General features: G+C 39.9%; 1 protein-coding gene across 1 annotated transcript; it reads right to left on the bottom strand.

Moving 5' to 3' along the window:
• Positions 1-380: 380 nt before the first annotated feature.
• On the bottom strand, positions 381-16,117 carry slc50a1 (solute carrier family 50 member 1). The gene is made up of 6 exons (XM_053623649.1): positions 15,939-16,117; positions 12,131-12,208; positions 11,840-11,963; positions 11,430-11,591; positions 4,127-4,246; positions 381-2,376 (listed from the first exon to the last, which is right to left on the bottom strand). The coding sequence occupies exons 1-6, from the start codon at positions 16,004-16,006 to the stop codon at positions 2,269-2,271; spliced, it is 660 nt and encodes a 219-aa protein (XP_053479624.1). The 5' UTR covers positions 16,007-16,117; the 3' UTR covers positions 381-2,268.
• Between the last annotated feature and the right edge of the window lie 1,826 nt (positions 16,118-17,943).

The raw sequence follows: 17,943 nt of genomic DNA on the forward strand, positions 1-17,943 counted from the left end.
TGACCTCCAGACATTTGTGATTATCAATCACTCCCATGTTCCCTGCTTTTATCTCTCCCTGACCAGAGGGAAGGAGGTGCATGCAGAGCCGCCCTAGGATACACTGACAATTATTGCATTCATGCTAGTGGTGACATTACAAGCACCAAAAACAAAAAAAAAAAACTGTCAGGCAATCTCCCACAGTAGTACTTGTAGCTAGCTATTCCTATGAATCGCATTCCATGTAGTGAGCTATAATACCAAGGATAATTTTTTGTTTGCCTGCGCTTTTCACTGAGAGATTATCCTCTCTGAGAGAAAATCCACCGGCATTCACATGCTAAGCTGTGCTCGTCTACTCTAATTCTTCCTTCAAAATCAGACACAGAAGATACCCATTACATAAAGATCATCATCATATAAGCTTTTATTTCTGAGACATTCAGGCAAAAACGGAAAACAGTGAACAAAACATCCACTCAGTCCACACTGATAAACCGTAGCGCATAAGAACATTGCACACGGTAAAACTCCTCACACATCATTATGGAAAGTGTTACACTTTACAAACATATTCAATATATTTGATCTGAATAACAGCATAATGATCATTGAGGTAAATATTTATTTTTTTGTATCGAAAGTCCCTGGCTTGAAACACCCCGGTTTAGTGTATAAAACGTTGTTAAACACAACGAAGCACAGATAAAACAGTATCAGAAGCTTTTTGTCTACACCACTGACAATAAAGCACTTTATGAGAAATAAGATGCTGGTTCCAATAGCTCGTTCTTTTATTTGCTTTGTATAATATGTGAACGCATACGAGTAAATATGTACCTCTGTTGGTCTCTTAACGCGAACCTTGTGGACTTGAGCAGATGTACTGGAGCAACATGCCAAGAACTCCATCTGCGCTCTCTCACCTTCTCACGGATCGGTCGTTTTTCACTCCTCACTCGACGCCTTGCTCTAGATTTTTGGTGAAATCTAATGCAAGGTGCAAGGAGTCTGGACATGTATATCTGTACCGCTGATAAAGGATACACTGCTCATTCTTCATGCTGCAATTCTTTGGGAATTTTTTTTTTGGACTAGTTGACTAGTGGAAGTGAAAGAGCGTAACATTTACTATCGTCACCAGTCCCAGGTCAGCTGCTTCACATAAAAACATCATTAAATCCGCTTTTCTGGGTTGAAGACGGAAGTGAAGTGAATTATAAAAAATACTTTAATAGGGGCTGTGATGGCTTAGCATCTTTATACAATCCAGTGTGGGATACAAATATAGAGTACTATGGGAATAAATGTCTAAAGGCCAGTAAAAAAAAAAAAAAAAAGAAAGAAATGTAGGACACTAAAGCAACAGATAAACTCTGGAGTAAAGTTCTGTGTAGATTTAAAAACTAGACCCAAACCAAATCAAGGAGTCAAGGGCTTCTCTAGGTTTAGCGTAAGTGCACAAGCTCTTGGCCCATCAACAGATGTAAACTAAGTCACACCCAGAGATCAGGGTGTGTGCGTGTTCGCTCCAGCCCAAACCAAACACACCCGATAACGCTATTTAAGAACCAGGGGTGTGTCAGAGTGGAGCTGCAGCGAAAAGCTGCCAAGCACGAGTTTTAAATCGTTGTCTGTCTGGTCCTGGGTCAGCTTTTACACTGTATACCTTCGGCAAATCGTCACGTAAAGGCATTTACACGGAAATTACGAATCACAGAATTCGAAAATAGAAATAAATTGGCAATTAACAGGCATGTTTGTATAAAACAATAGCTGAACATATTGCTTCAGGATATCAGGATCTAATTTGCAGATAAGACCGCAATTTCATTTTACTGCTCTTATCTGTTAGCGAGCACAACTCTTGAGGTGTCATTTGTAAATTCGCGGATCAATCGACCAAGGCTTGGGGAAAATGTCTTCCCGCATAACCGTGCTTTTTAAATTGGGGTCACAGTGCATACAGACACCATGAAGCATTTGTGGGTGGAGGGTCTTATTCAAAGTGGCAGTGTGACAAAGCTTGGAGCTGAATTTACAAAACTTCCAGCAGACGACCATAACCGCTGAGCTGAATCATATTCTCTCAGGATTGTTTGAGCAATGGTGAGTTTGGTTTAGGTTAGAATCGGCTTCTACTAATAGCGCTAAAGTGAATAGGCAAAGAAAACCTCATACATACATGGTATAAGGACAGGGTGTGATGTAAGAGGTGTCAGGGGATTTGGTTTAGATTGGCATAGGGAACATGGCTAAGGCACTTGGTGACTTAATTAGATCTGCTCAGATCTGGAGGGATTTAGAAGATGGCTTGCCTTGACTAGCCGAGTCGAAAAGCCGGAAGAGGAGGAAACGGATGAGACTTGTTGCAATGCCTGGTGTGTTGGGCACCTGAGAAAGAGAGAGAGAGAGAGAGAGCGAGAGAGAGAGAAATGAAATCATTCATAAACAGTATGTTTTTTATTCCTTAAAGTGCACCTATTATGCTTTTTCCGATGTTACCCTTCATGTAGTGTGCTCTATAGCTGTTTGTGAATGTAAAACAAATCATAAGTGCATGACAAATGGAGTTATTGACTCCCAAAAGAAGGAACCGATTCTGAACAGCTGAAACGAGTCGTCAGAAATTCCAGATTTACTTCCTGTACTAACCTACGTAGCTTTGTGACAAAAAACCCGCCTCTGGTCTTCATTGGCTGCGCGTGAACTTTGACCCGCCCTCAAACACTACAGTTCCGGTTGCGTCCTGAAACAGTTAGGTTCGTGTCTAGAAGACGTCGTTTTCTGTGCTGCAAAACCAAAACCACTTTGCATGGACTCCCAAAGGATGAGGATGTAAAGCGTCAGGTGGTTAGAATTCATTTTAAAACGATACCACAGCAGTTCAACTCCGACCTTCATTTGTGTTTTTCACCGACGACTGCTTCTCAAATCTAGCTGAAGACAACGCGGGATTTGCGAAACGATTATTCATTAAAGATGCGGCTGTACCCACTTTATTTGGACAACCTGTAAGTATGATTAATTATTTATGTATATATTTTCTACAGAGTGTTCCAAATACGTGGTTTTGTGTTGTATACATGTACAGACAGCGCACAGCTGTTAGCCTCTGCTAACCGGCTAACTCACGTGATTGCCAAACTACATATAAACTTACCACTGAGAAACGTCCTGTTCTCGTCGTGCTTGCGATGGTGGTTCGGGTTGATCTTCCGATGCATCACTATCAGACTCGGGCTCAAATTGCTAATGTAAAACCGACATTATTACGGATCTGATAAACTCGGATATGGTAGAGGGCGTTTCCTTTCCGACACGCGCTGTCTGACCAATCAGAGCAGAGTAGGTTCTCTGAAAGGAGGAGTTTAGAATGAACGGATCCTTGAACGAGACACTGGGAAAAAAAGGTAATGCTGCAATGTACATTATGAGAAAATGAAAGTGTGTTTTGACCTTGCTTGCATGTAAACCTATTGTATGAGACTTTTAAAACAAAATTAGGCACGTTTAAAAACCATAATAGGTGCACTTTAAACACATTTGCATTTGCAATTGCATCTCAAAACGACTCGTCTGCCAATTTAACCCCTTAAACTCTAAGGCAGGTCCAGAATCACATCAATCAATCTTAACAGCAACATCACAATCATATAAACTTAAGACGAATAACTGAACAATAACATGGCTTTAAAAAGAAGCATTTAAAGTGTTCTTTATTATTAAACTGCGGGTTTCAAAATTACGAGCGGCATGAAATGTGGTCTTCGCCTCTGCTCTAAGGTTCTAGTGATGTTACACACATGCCTACGAGAGCTAAAAGACAAATTCCTTCATCATCAAAAGTCACAAGTGAAAGCTATTAATAACAACTGAACCAAAATACATTACATTTAGTACACGCCACATTTCGGCTTTACACCAATGATACTAAAGACCTGAAAGCACTTCAATCTGGAGCCGTTTCAAAAAGCCGGGTTAAGTAAGATGAGATGAATAAATTGGGCTTCTTGTGAACTCAAAGACATGACGCTCGCCGAGAACAGGACACCAAGCTCTTCATCTCGTTACGCTTGTCAAGAGCACGTCGGTGGTATACAAATGGCTAAATATGAATTATGTATGAATGGTCTTTCCTCACCATAATGTAGTAATCCCCCAGCTGAAGGCCATACAGAGTCCAGGAGGTGGATGTCAAGAAGGTGGCAACGGTGAGGGAGAAGGACAAACGCTCTACTGAACGAGTGCGTATTATCTCCAGCTGGAAGAGACACAGAACATAATGGATTAAAATCTGTTAATCGCTTAAAGGCTCCAAGATTTTAAGTTGTTGACGAGTTGTGTTTCAGTATCACACACACACACACGCAGAGTGAGAGACACAGACACAGAGACACCATTTCCCAGCACAAAGACATAAAAGACATGGATACTCACACAGTGACATGAAAAACAGGAAGAAACAAAAAGAGCGAAAAGAAAGACAGGAAACTAATTATAGCTTCGTGTAGACAGAGCAATGGATCAAAACGCATACAATAGCATGAGACGGAAAAAAAAAGACACATAGAGAGACAGACAGACAGAAAAGCTGTTCAGCAACCTTACTTTTCATGTTTCAGTCGGTCTGCTCTGTTCCATTGCCAAACAAACACACTTATAATCCGAAACAGTATTGCTCTTATGACACTGATGATGAAGAGAAAAATCCATGATGTGAAAAACAAAAAACAACAACCATGTCTTCCTATTATAGCTAAGAAAAGAAAGATTTCTCTCGAAATGTTAATATTAATGCTCTAAGACCTAAATATATAAGTATTAAACAAGCGTGTAATTGTAAACAGTGTTTGGGGTGGTGGGGGGGACAAGATTTAAATGCCAAACACACCTGCCCTTTACAAAATGACTGCACCATATGGCAGGTATAGCATTAAAATAAACCTACATCTCATTTTTATGCAATTTATTATTCAGCAAATTCAAATGAGCTCCAAAACCATTGCTGTAGTCGAAGGAACCCGCATTGCTGAGAGAAACTGCTCACAAACTTGTCATGATGACTGTGACAGATTGCAGTTCTATTCAAAGGGCTTATCTCACAGCAGTCCTCTTCTTGAAAAATAATCTCGTTTCTTTTTAGATTTGCTATCGCTGGCATGCATGAGGCATCAAAATCAGGTTTTTCATGGGCTAAGCCAGTGAATGTAGTCTACAGTTGATGGGCAGGAACAGTTTAAATGCACCTGTAATTACGTAATGGTATGCCAGTGCTGCTGTATGTTTGCCATGCCTAAGCTTTTATTTAGCACAAACGTTTCTAATTTATTTCTTAAGACAATGGATGGGTCTGGCGTTGTAAAGCTTCCATCACAGAAGTCTGATCATCATCATCTTCATCATCATCATACAAGAGATGACACTGTCGTTCCAAAGAAGCACTCTCGGGCCTGATTTATATCTTTACATCTGCGTATTTGTGAACACGTGAGGGCGTTGTGCGTGGGAGGTCGCACAGGTGTCTGCCAACATACTCGCAAGGAACAGGTACATATCCACAAATGAAAAACATGAAATGAAAGGCTCGCGCTTCGTTCCAGAACGAACTGGAGAGAAGAAGTGAATCAATACTGCTTATTTCCAGGTTCTAACTCAACAATGCACTGCTATTAAAGTATTAAAGCGCACCTGTTATGGTTTTGAAATGTGTTGTTTTAAAGGTCTCGTACAATAGATTTACATGCATCCAAGCTCAAAAAACACTTTAACGTGCTCATAATTTAAACTGCAGCATTACCTGTTTCCCCCAGTGTCACAAACGACTCGTTCAATGATCCGTTCTAAATGATTCATTCTAAACTCCTCCTTTCAGAGAGCATACGCTGCTCTGATTGGTCAGATGTCCCAGTCTGTTGTGATTGGCCTACCGCCATCAGAAAAGGAAACGCCCACTACCATAACGACTTTCAGCTCCGTCTGTCAGCGGGCAGCCGATGAAGACCAGAGGCGGGGCTTTTTTATTACAAACCTACGTAGGTTAGTACAGGAAGTAAAGTCTGGAATCACTAACGACTCGTTTCAGCTGTTCAGAATCGCTTCCTTCTTCCGGGAGTCAATAACTCCGTTTGTCGTGCGCTTTGATTTTTGAAACTTTGCAGACGTTTTTACATTCACAAACAGCTCTAATACACTACATGAAAGGTAATATCTGACAAACCATAACAGGTGCACTTTAATAAGCACTGCGGCTTTGAAACGCTGTTCATATTCTGCTAACAAACATCTACCTGATGCTCATGTTAACTACTGAAACAGTTAAAATATCTAACTAATATGATCTGAAACAAACTTGGAGGACTGCACGCTAGTACATCAATGAGCCACGTTTACCCACAAACCCTCTCTCATTACTACATTGCTGCAAATATACTGTAATGCAGAAGAATAAACGAGGGATAAGAAAGACAGGGTTCTTAGCTTCCTAAAAAGGTTCTAGTTTAGAACCCTTTCTGATGTGGAAACATTTTGTTGTATACATAGAATTGAATTTTTAAGGGTTACATAAGAAGGACAAGCCAGTGAATCCTAGATTAGAGTTCTAGATGCTGATTATGTTGAACATCGTCGCAAGTTCATACGACTATGCGAGTTGACATCGACACATGGAAAGGATTTGTAGACTGTTCTAATAGACCTGATAAGGGCAACTTAATCACAGAATGAAAAGTCTTTAATTCATTCTACTTTTTAACCCCAAAATGCTGAACTGTCTAACACAAAGTAAAGTTGACATGTTTCTATCTACTGGGGAACTGAAAATCTATGCCCCTTTCCCAAACCACAACAGCTACAGTGGATTGATTCATTTTCCATTATTAAGATGATAAATTCCAGATCCTTTAAGATGATAAATTCCAGGATTCTGAGTCTGGCGAGGAAATGCTGTCCCGGTTGTTTCCCCAAATGTTTACAATGACGTCGTCATTTTCAATGACCAAAAGAAGAACAAGAAGGCTTTAAAGCCAGACACTAGAACAGAAACAAGAAAGTAACACAGACTGAAATGGTGATGTGATGGCTGAAGAAACAGTTTGAATAATATTATATTGTCTGTGTAATATTCCAGCCACCCATTCATTTTCTGTACTGATTATCTTATATGGGGTTGTGGGGAGCCTGAAGCCTATCCCAGGGAACTACTACAGCGCATGTCTTTGGACTGGGGGAGGAAACATCCAAAAACTCCATGCACACATAGGGCGGAGGTGGGAATTGAACCCCCAACCTTGGAGGTGTGAGGTAAACATGCTAACCATTAAGCCGCCATAACCCTAGTGTAAGATTCAAATTATGTTCTCGGTTCCTATATCAAGATGTTACACACCATGAATTTAAAATTATTTTTATACTAACAGTTTGTTCTGGTCCATTAATTTGATTGGACACTCAGCTTTCCAAGAGTGTTAATATTTAATACTGGTACGTTGCACTGTTCGTATCACGCCCCTTTCTCTTTGTTTGCTACATTAAATTCCAATCTTAGCGATAGTTCATTACATTGAAACCTTTACTACACTTACTACGAGCTGTCGGTCAGTCTGTGTTGTCATGGCAACGTTCTATTCAAAGTTCTATCCAGCTGTGGCTTCTTTGCGAATTATTTTCCTTGACGGCGCAAAAACCCCTCGAAATATTTGCCTATATGGGGTCTGAAATGCCAGTTTCACAATATTAATTACTTGTTTATAGAACTTGCTGTCTAAAAGCAATATAACACTCGCAGTCGTGCAGATGCAGTGAATATTCTTGGCATTCAGCATATCGGCACTCTTGCTCATGCGATATTGCTTATTTCTAACATTATTATCATATACAGAATACCACAATATTAGAATAACTTAACAGAGAAAAATATTGATATGACCTCTACCAGAAGCACCATTCATATTCCATTCATATTAATGCTTTGCCCTTTTGAAACACATCAGCTACTGCTCTGTCTGTTCACGGCACTGCTTGCTGCTTCTCTGCGTTTCTGTGTATCTGTCCTACTTTCAGAATTCAAATGTGCCATTGTGTTGCATTAGGTCTCTCTTCTGATTGCCTTCCACAGCAGGAGCACAAAAATTAAAGCTGACTTTTCCGACTGGAAAATCTGGCGTATAAGAATAACGTATAGCTTCATGGAATTCTCATGATCTGATAAACATACACTGGCCACTTCATTAAGAACACATTGTCACCCAATCCAATCGGGCAATCATGTGGCAGTAGTGCAATCATAAAATTATCCAGATACAAGTCAAGAGCTTTTACTGATGTTCATATCAAACATCAGACAATGGGGTAAAATGTGATCTAAGTGACCATAGCATTTCAGAAACTGCTGATCTCCTGGGCAGTTCTGCGGGCAAAAGCGCCTTGTTGATGAGAAAGGTCAGAGGACAATGGCCAGACTGGTCATTCTCCTTTGTGCTGACAGGAAGATTATGGTAACTCAAGTAACCACTCTGTGAGCAGAAAAGCATCTCAGAATGCACAAAACATTGAGCCTTGAGGCTGATGGACCAAAACAGCAGAAGACCACATCGGGTTCCACTCCTGTCAGCCAAGAAGAGGACTCTGAGGCTATCATGGGCCCAGGCTCACAGAAACTGGACAAATAGATCAGGTGATGTTTTTCCAGTTACAGTGAGCCTGTGCCCATGATAGGCTCAAGTTCCTGTTCTTGGCTGAGAAGAGTGCAATCCAATGAGGTCTTCTGCATCTCAACACAAAGTAGGAGTTATAATACATTAGCTTCCCAGTGAACTTTCATATCAAAATGAAATGTTGCCTTTAAATTTAAATTACAGGCTTGAATTGTGTCCGTTGACGCGTGCACTATCAACTGTTCAAGATTTCTCAGGAAACGCTCATTTAACAACAAGCACATTGAATGAATTCAACTGTGATGGAGCACCCCGTGGTTCCTACACTTCAAATACACTATGTGGCCAAAAGTTTGTGGACACCTGACCCCATTCTATGGATTTAAAAACTCTGTTAAACACACACCCCTGTGTATGGCAGGTTTTTTTTTTGTCATGTAAAAGTTAAATCAATCATGTCAGAACCTTTTTCACCTTTATAGTGAAATTGCGACGTATAAATATCATGTGACAAACACCCAGAAATGTTTTTTTTGGGGTGGGGAAAGGAAAAACAAAAAACTTGTGTGCACACCCTTTTATAATTGGGAATGTGGCAGTGTTCAGAATCAACCAATCTCATGTTAAATACTAATTAGTATACACCTGCCATCAACTAAAGTGACTGATTAACCCCAAATAATGTACAACTGTTCCTATCGGATTTTACTGACACCTTCTTGGTAACATCCAACTGGACAAGCCATTGGCCACAAAGAGCTTACAAAGCAGGTACGAGATCTCATTGTTGAAAAATATCAATCAGTAGAGTGTTAGAAATTTTTTACAAGGCATTAAATATACCATAGAACACTGTATAGACAATAATCAACAAGGAAAAATATACCACGACAGTGACACTACTAAGAACAGGACGTCCCTCTAAAATTGATGAGAAGATCAGGAGAAAACTGGTCAGGGAGGCTTCCAAGAGACCTACAGCAACATCAAAAGAATGGCAGCAGTTTCTGGAAAGTACTGGTTGCTCCCTACATGTGACAACAGCCGCTCAAATTCTTCATATATCTGGGCTTTGGGGTAGGGTGGCAAGGCGAAAGCCTTTTTTTAACCAGGAAATAAATTTTAAAAATATATCAAATCTCCCAAAACCATGTGGAATAATGTGTTATGATATCTGATGAGACCAAAGTTGAACTTTTTTCGCCATAATATCAAAATATATGTTTGTCACAAAAAAAAAAACACCACCACCAAAAGAACACCATGCCCATGCTGAAGCATGGTGGTGGCAGCATCATACTTTGGGGCTGTTTGTCTTCAATTGAAACCTGTGCTTTAATTAGGGTGGAGGGAATAATGAATAGCTCCAAATACCAGTCAATTTTGATGCAAAAACTTAAGGCTTCTGCTAAAACACTTAAGATAAAGAGGAATTTCACCTTTCAGCATGACAATCACCCAAAGCAAATCTCTAGAACAAACAAATGGTTTCACCAAAACAAGTTCAAGGTTTTGGACAGGCCTAGCCAGAGTCCAGGACTCCAGACCTAAATCCAATCTAAATCTGTGTGGTGACCTGAAGAGGTCTGTGCACAAGACATGCCCAGCCAATCTGACAGAATTATAATGCTTTTGCAAGGAAGTATGGCAAAATATCGCTAAGTCAAGATGTGCCAAACTGACTGACTCTTACCACAAAAGACCGAAGGCTGTGATAAAATCTAAAATCAACTAAAGTTTACACTTACACAACCAGGTTATTGTACTTTCTTCCCTTCATAATGTTTTTCACTTTAATTAATAGGTTAAAAATTCACAATAAAGGTAGAAAAGGATCTGATATGATTTATCTTGGTTTATTTTATTTATTTATTTTTTAAATCACAAAAACCTGCCACCCCAATAGGGGTGTGTAGACTTTATATCCACTGTATGTACTTTTTGAACATTTCCCTTCACTGGAACTAAGGGGCCCAAACCTGTTCCAGCATGACAGTGCTCCTGAGCACAAATGTGTGTCCCTATCCAAGCAGTGTGTGTTGCATGTTGCATTATAGTAATGATAATGATAATGAGTCTTTATTGATCACATATACATATGTACAATGAAATTCTTTTCTTTGCATACCCCAGCATGTCAGGAAGCTGAGGTCAGAGTGCAGGGTCAGCCATGATACAGCGCCCCTGGGGCAGAGAGGGTTAAGGGCCCTTGCTCAAGGGCCCAACAGTGGCAGCCTGGCAGTGCTGGGGCTTGAACCCCCGACCTTCTGATCAGTAACCCAGAGCCTTAACCGCTGCCCCTGTGGTGTAACAGTAGCCACCTGTTTCCCCTGTCCAGTACTAGTTAAAAAGTTAGACTTGTGCATATAACCAAGATCTTTTTATCTAAAGCTTACACTTAACATTTGTTTCTAAGATACATCCAAATATTTACGCTAATGAGCTAAGTCGATTAAAATTAATTGATTATATTCTTCTTTTTTTTTGTGAAATACTAAAATTATATATATTTGTTCCTTCTATAAATCATTTTTATTCAGACTATAGAAAAAAAAAAATCTGCCAAGAAGTGCACAGCATATGGGAACTTCTTGAAGCATCCCAGCTGCATGCTAAAAGAATGCCAAAGCTGTCATCGAGGATACTCTGAAGTACCTTAAAGCTACGTTTTGATTTTTTTTTTAAAGCACTTTTCAGTCAGTGAACAATTCCACATGCCTCATTTCATAGTTTGATGTCTTCACTATTCGAGTATGTGGAAAAGTCAAAGAAACAGTGGAGATGTTTTCATACCAGGTCAGCGAGCGGTGAAAGGTACATGGCGATGGTGAAGACGCTGCAGGCGAGGCCGAGCTGCGAAAGCTGAGTGCTTCCAGTAGGAACAATCATGCTGAAATACACCCACGATACACACAACACACACACCATGCCCAGTGTCTGCACAAACACATTCCTCTGAGATAGACACCCACCCCACACACACACACACACACACACAAACAAAGAAACAATCCAAAAATTAATTTGAAATCTCTACTGCATGCCCAAACACTATATATAACTTGGTAACTATTTAGTGCATCTTCTGTAAAATGCCATATAAATGCCACAAAGCTTTCACTATAAACAACAGCCAACATGCCAGATTTTTATTTGTTGTAAAGATTAGTTAATATTTTGGCTCTGGATCTTATTGTACCCACCTTCTCTTTGGCATAATGGAAGTAGGTGAGGATATACAGACACTGTAGAGAGGCTCCGATGGAATTAACGAACATCAGCGTGCCATCGTTTTTCAACACGCCATAGTACAGCCAGCCTAGATTACTGAAGATATACAGAGACACTGTAAACGTGTCTGGTTGTTTTATCATCTAGTATGCAAAACTGTTGTGCACACAAGCAAATGTAGGCATTCATACATACATACAAGCACGTACGCACAAGACGACACTAACAGACGGTATACATTTGCATGAATCCTGGGCACTCACTTTAAGCACGTGGTAATGAAAGGCAGGAACTGGACACTCTCGGCACTCTGGGTGGCTCTCATTTTCCTCAAATCGGTCCTGCAATATACACACACACGCATACACTGAAGGATTTGTCAGACAGAAATAGAACTATGCTGGCCCAGTCCGTTTGGATAAAGGCTCACAAAAATTTTTTTGCACTAAATAAACGCACACACTGCCAAGTAAGGTTCAGCAAAGACTTCAGAGGCATTTGAAGCGTGCATCCCCTCACAGTGTGGAAGTATGACCTGTATGACTCGAGTGTTCACTTTATAGTCAGGAGCAGATTTTTCCAAACACATCAAAGCTGATTTGTACTTCTCTCTGACAGTCCGTACTGGGTTTTGTAATTTTTTGGGCAGAAAACAACTTGAAAACTGCAGAAATTGCAATTGCACTGACTTGTCTTTCACAGTGATATTTGTTGGTAAATGAGACCTTTTAGCTGTACTCATGTTCGACGCACGTGAATCGAAGAGGGCGCTGACCGAATGCGCGCCGTGATGACGTCCGATTGGATCCGAATTGATGGAAATTTTGAAAAACTGAAAGATCTTCTGAATACTGCAGAGTTTGCTTGATTTTGCGTTCATTTCTGTGATTGCAAAATCGCTCAATCCTGGAGGGACTGTTCTGAACAGGCTGCCAGTGCTTTCAGAGGGATGGGATTTAGACAGAGGGGAGCAGCAAGAAAATTCATTGATTCATCTTTATCCTGGGTCAGAGTGGTGGTGGATCAGGAGTCTATCCTGGGAACACTGGGCATGAGGCAGGAATACACCCTGGATCAGATGCCTCGTTATATATACACATATTATATATATATATATATATATATATATATATATATATATATATATATATATATATATATATGTAACCTGCTGCATCCATACACACCAGTACGCACTCGTTGTTCTTCTGAGTCCAAATTGTTGTCTGTCCCTAGATGTCGCCTATCCACTTTTGATAGGAGATCCTTCAGTGTAGTTGCACCTAAACTGTGGAGCCTCCATCGCCTCTATTTCTATTTTTAAAACTCAGTCTTTTCTCTGACTATTACTGATTGGTGTTTTATAATCGAGATAATAACTTATGTTCAAATGTATATTAATCTACTTTGTCCTGTTAAACGTATATGAAGTGTAAAGTGTCCTTGAGCTTGTAGAAAGGCGCTATATAAATAAAACGTTTTATTATTATGCCTGTCCGTCTAAAGGCACGACACACATTCACACACTCATTCACACCTAGGGGCAATTTAGCATAGTCAGTCCACCTACTGGAATGTTTTCGGGAGGTGGGAGGAAACCCACTAACTCGTGGGCAGAGGGCGAACAGGTGAACCCCTATACATAATAGTACCCCAAGTTTAGGATTGCACCAAGGACCCTGAAGCTGTTATGTGGCAAGAAACAATCTTTGTGACTAGACAGTCCATCCATCCATTTTCCATACCACCCTTCGGGCAAGATCTGTTCCTGAAGGTTACGGTCATGTTGCCTCAAAATCTTTGGTCCATAAAAGAATAATCTAAAACGTCACTCGAGCCAATAAAGTATTGAAATGGCCCTTAAAATGCCAGTGATTCCCCCAAGGGAAAAACGGTGAGAAGAAGCTAAAAGTAGCACATTAAAAAAACAGATTGGAAAGAGATGAGATATACAGAGTGGAAGAATGAGGATAGTATCAGTTCAGCCCAGTGACGATTGAGTTATAATAAAAAAATATATTTGTTTTTATGTACGTTCTAAACCAGCTAATATTGGCAGAACATCTCAAGTTAATACTGGCTGAAGTAAACTAAATCAGGCTAATAATCACCTCAGAGAGATACAAAAAGGCCTACAGAGTGCCCGTCATTTCATGCTGCACCTTCAAAAGATCAACATTAACCTAACGTAGTAAGGAAAGCTTTAAAAAAATAAATTAATTCAAGCAGAACATAAACTTGTAAACCTGCTTTCCTGTTCAAATTGATCAGCTGTGGATTTAACACTTTAAACAAATGTTTAACAAGATTTAGCAAGTATGATGAGTAGGTGTCTTGTAACTGTGCCAAGCTGAGTGACTGAATCCAAAATGGCTTCTTATAGAACATACAGTATTCGACACGGAGTGTAAAATCATTCATTTAAATACACTGCCAGTCAAAAAAAAAAAAAAAAAGTTGCTGAACACTCTTATATCACACGTTTTTATTTCAATGGCGACATTTTAAATACTAACCATGTAATAAGTATAAGTGAATTGACAAATGTTTATTATTAAATGTTTAGTGAATTGAGAAATGTTCAATCTAGATCTAATCTAATCTAATCTAAATGGAAGAGGTCAAAATGTTTAATCGGTCTACAACTAGGCATTTTCGACACATTTTATGTTTTACAGTTCACACTAGCATTGAGACTCGTTTATCTGTAGGCATAGTGAGTTTCTCCTCCAAATGGGTCATCCTTTAACAATCTCCATTAGGACGTGAAAGTGAAGAGTTATGTTCCACAAAGATTTAGGTTTCCTTATGTAATTGCTATCCTGTATCATTTTGGGTTGTAGCAATAATAGCTCCTGTATGATATGGATATACACAGATCAGCCATAACATTAAAACCACTGACGTGAATAACATTGATTGTCTAATTACAACGGCACCTGTCAAAGGGAGGGATATATAAGGTAGCAAGTGAACAGTCAGTTCTCAAAGTTGATGTGTTGGAAGCAGGAAAAATGGGCAAGCGTAAGGATCTGAATGACTTTGACACGGGCCAAATTGTGATGGTTAGACGACTGGGTCAGAGCATGTCCAAAACAGCAGGTCTTGTGGGGTGTTCCCTGTACGAAGTGGTTAGTACCAAAAGTGGACCACGGAAGGACAACCGGTGAACTGGTGACAGGGTCATGGGCACCCAAGGCTCATTGATGCGTGTGGGGAGCGAAGTCTAGCCCATCTGGTCCGATCCCACAGAAGAGCTACTGTAGCACAAACTGCTGATAAAGTTAATACTGGCTATGACAGAAAGGAGTCAGAACACACAGTGCATCACAGCTTGCTGTGTATGGGGCTGCGTAGCTGCAGACCGGTCAGAGTGTCCATGCTGACCCCTGTCCATCGCCGAAAGTGCCTACAATGTGCACATGAGCATCAGAACTGGACCATGAAGCAATGGAAGGTGGTCTGGTCTGATGAACCACGTTTTCTTTTACATCATGTGGACAGCTTTGTGCGTCACTTACCTGGCGAAGAGATGGAACCAGGATGCACTATGGAAAGAACGCAAGCTGTTGATGGCAACATGTGATGTGCAATGTTCTGCTGGGAAACCTTGGGTCTTGGCATTCATTTACATGTTACTTTGACACCTACCACCTACCTAAACATTGTTGCAAACCAAGTACACCCCTTCATAGCAACAGTATACCCTAATTCAGCAGGATAATTGTTCAGGAATGGTTTGAGGAACATGACAAAGAGCTCAAGGTGTTGACTTGGCCTCCAAATTCCCCAGATCTCCATCCGATCTGAGGAGCTGGCCAAACAATTCCGATATGATCCAACTTACAAGACTTAAAGGATCTGTTAGACAGATCTACACAATATTGAGCAGATAGTTTTAATGTTATGGCTGATCGGTGTAACTCTCGTGAGTAACGCTTGATAAGGTTTGATGAGATGCGTTTTGTGCGCAGATATTATTACGAGATTGTTGACAGTGGTGTTAATTCCTTTACAGGAAGTAAATGTACACTTCGGTTCATAAATGTGGAGAATAACGTGGCAGCTTACAGTCCTGTGGAGAACATGCCGATGGTAAACAGGATGCACGACCATGATAACAACTCCAGAAAATCCATAGAACGAGAAAGTAAACTGGACTTCAATTATTAATTATTAATAAAAGTTCAACAGTGCAAAAAATATCCACAAAAACCTAACGCTGTATGCACCGTTGACGTCTACGCTATCTATTTCCGTGTTTGTATCCGGAGGCTGCATATTCCTCCGCTCTGATTGGTTACTGAACCAGGAAGTAAAACAGAAACACAGCCAATGGAGAACTAGTTATACAGTATGACGTGTCTCTGTAGCCCGGTTAGATTTCCCCTTTGACCAGAACAGCAAAACAACAACATGAAACGGTTTTTTTTTTTTTTTTTTTTTTTTTTAAAGTTTAATTGAAACTTTTACTGTATCAGCAGCTCTGACAATAGTTCCAGCTGCAATTCAGTATTAATGCGTTGTAATGTTATACATCATCGTTTCCATAGTAACGGCTCATGCACTTGTATGCTGGACACCACATAATCTAAGCCTAATAATACACTGATTAAAAACATGTTGTTGTTGTTTATAACAAAGAAAAACTTCGTTTTCTTTTCTGTAAGGAGATAACATTTAGGGAAAGAGCCTTGGATGCCAGGAAAAAAAAAAAGTTTGCACTGCAGTTTTATAAATGAAATAACAAGCTTTGTTGTTGTTGTTGTTTTATTAACTTCAAGAGAGAGCAAAGAAAATATAGCTATTGTGACGCAAGCGATAAAATGAACTAACATCTCTCACTGATTTTTGATCTACAAAATGAAATGTAACTATAAATGATTAAAAAGTATAAAGTGTCCTTCATTGATACATTGGTATTTTTAATCATTCACAAATCACTGAGGTGTAAAGGGAATAAAACACATCAGGACGTGTTGTAATTGGAAAATAATCCACTACAGGTTGGTTACAGTAACTCTACTTCACATCAGGCCACGCCACACCACCCTGTTTTCGGTTCTTTTCCTGTAACAGCGCACCCCATTGTGTTTTATCCCTTACATAATCGTTGATCCTTTGTAATTAGTGTTGTTGTCTGTTGCAGCAGTTGGTAATAATATTGTAATATGTGTGTAAATAATTAAAAAGCATCTAAGCCACCAGAGTCCTTGGTTACTTTAATGCTGGAACAAAACATGTTATAGGAGATTGATTATTATGTATAATAATAATCCCCCCCCCCCCCCCACTCTTTCCAACACAAATGCTCTAGAGCTATCAAATTGCAAAGAAATCTCCTGTACACAGCCCTCTTCAAGTCCTTCCACCAGATTTTGATAGAATTTAGATCTGAGCTCTGACTGGGCCATTCCTTTATTGACTTGGATTTGTGCTTTGGATCATTATCGTGCTGAAGGTGAAATGTTTATTCATCTTTAGTTGTGTAACAGAAGCCCACAGGTTTTGTGCCAAAACTGATTGGCATTTGGAGCTATCCATTATCTCGACTAGACCCCCAGTCCCAGTTGAAGAGAAGCACGATGCTGCCACCACCATGCTTCACCACGGGTATGGTGTAGCTGTTTTGTTTTTATGTCCAAAATTTTCTACTTTGGTCTCATCAGACCATAACACATTTTGTCACATGGTTTGAAGTGATTTAGGCATGAGAAAGGCCTTCCGTCTATCCACTCCACCCCATAGCCCAGACAAGACATGTGAAGAATACAAGAGATAGTTGTCACATGCAAGGAGGGACCACTACTTGCCAGCTATCCCTACAGTGGATGTTTAATGTTGGCATAGATCTCTTGGCAGCCTCCCTGGTAAGTTTTCTACTTGTTCTATTATTAATTTTAGAGAGGCGTCCTGTTTTTTTTTTTTATAACGTCACTGTAAAGAAAATCCTACACAAACAACGGATCTTTATTTGGGGTTAATCTAAATCACTTCATTGATGACAGGTGTATGATGATTACGTTGGGATATGATTGGTTAATTCTGAGCACAGTCACATGACCCATTATAAAAG

This window comes from Ictalurus furcatus, chromosome 1 (assembly GCF_023375685.1).
Source record: "Ictalurus furcatus strain D&B chromosome 1, Billie_1.0, whole genome shotgun sequence".
Taxonomy (NCBI): Eukaryota; Metazoa; Chordata; class Actinopteri; order Siluriformes; family Ictaluridae; genus Ictalurus; species Ictalurus furcatus.

What these genes read in the sequence shown, in the direction of transcription:
- slc50a1 (XM_053623649.1), bottom strand. Translation starts at nt 16,006, where the DNA reads ATGGATTTTCTGGAGTTGTTATCATGGTCGTGCATCCTGTTTACCATC. An exon ending in TTCATTACCACGTGCTTAAA is followed by an intron (nt 11,964 to 12,130) that starts GTGAGTGCCCAG and finishes GTATATCTTCAG; the next exon opens with TAATCTAGGCTGGCTGTACT. An exon ending in TCCATTATGCCAAAGAGAAG is followed by an intron (nt 11,592 to 11,839) that starts GTGGGTACAATA and finishes TGTCTATCTCAG; the next exon opens with AGGAATGTGTTTGTGCAGAC.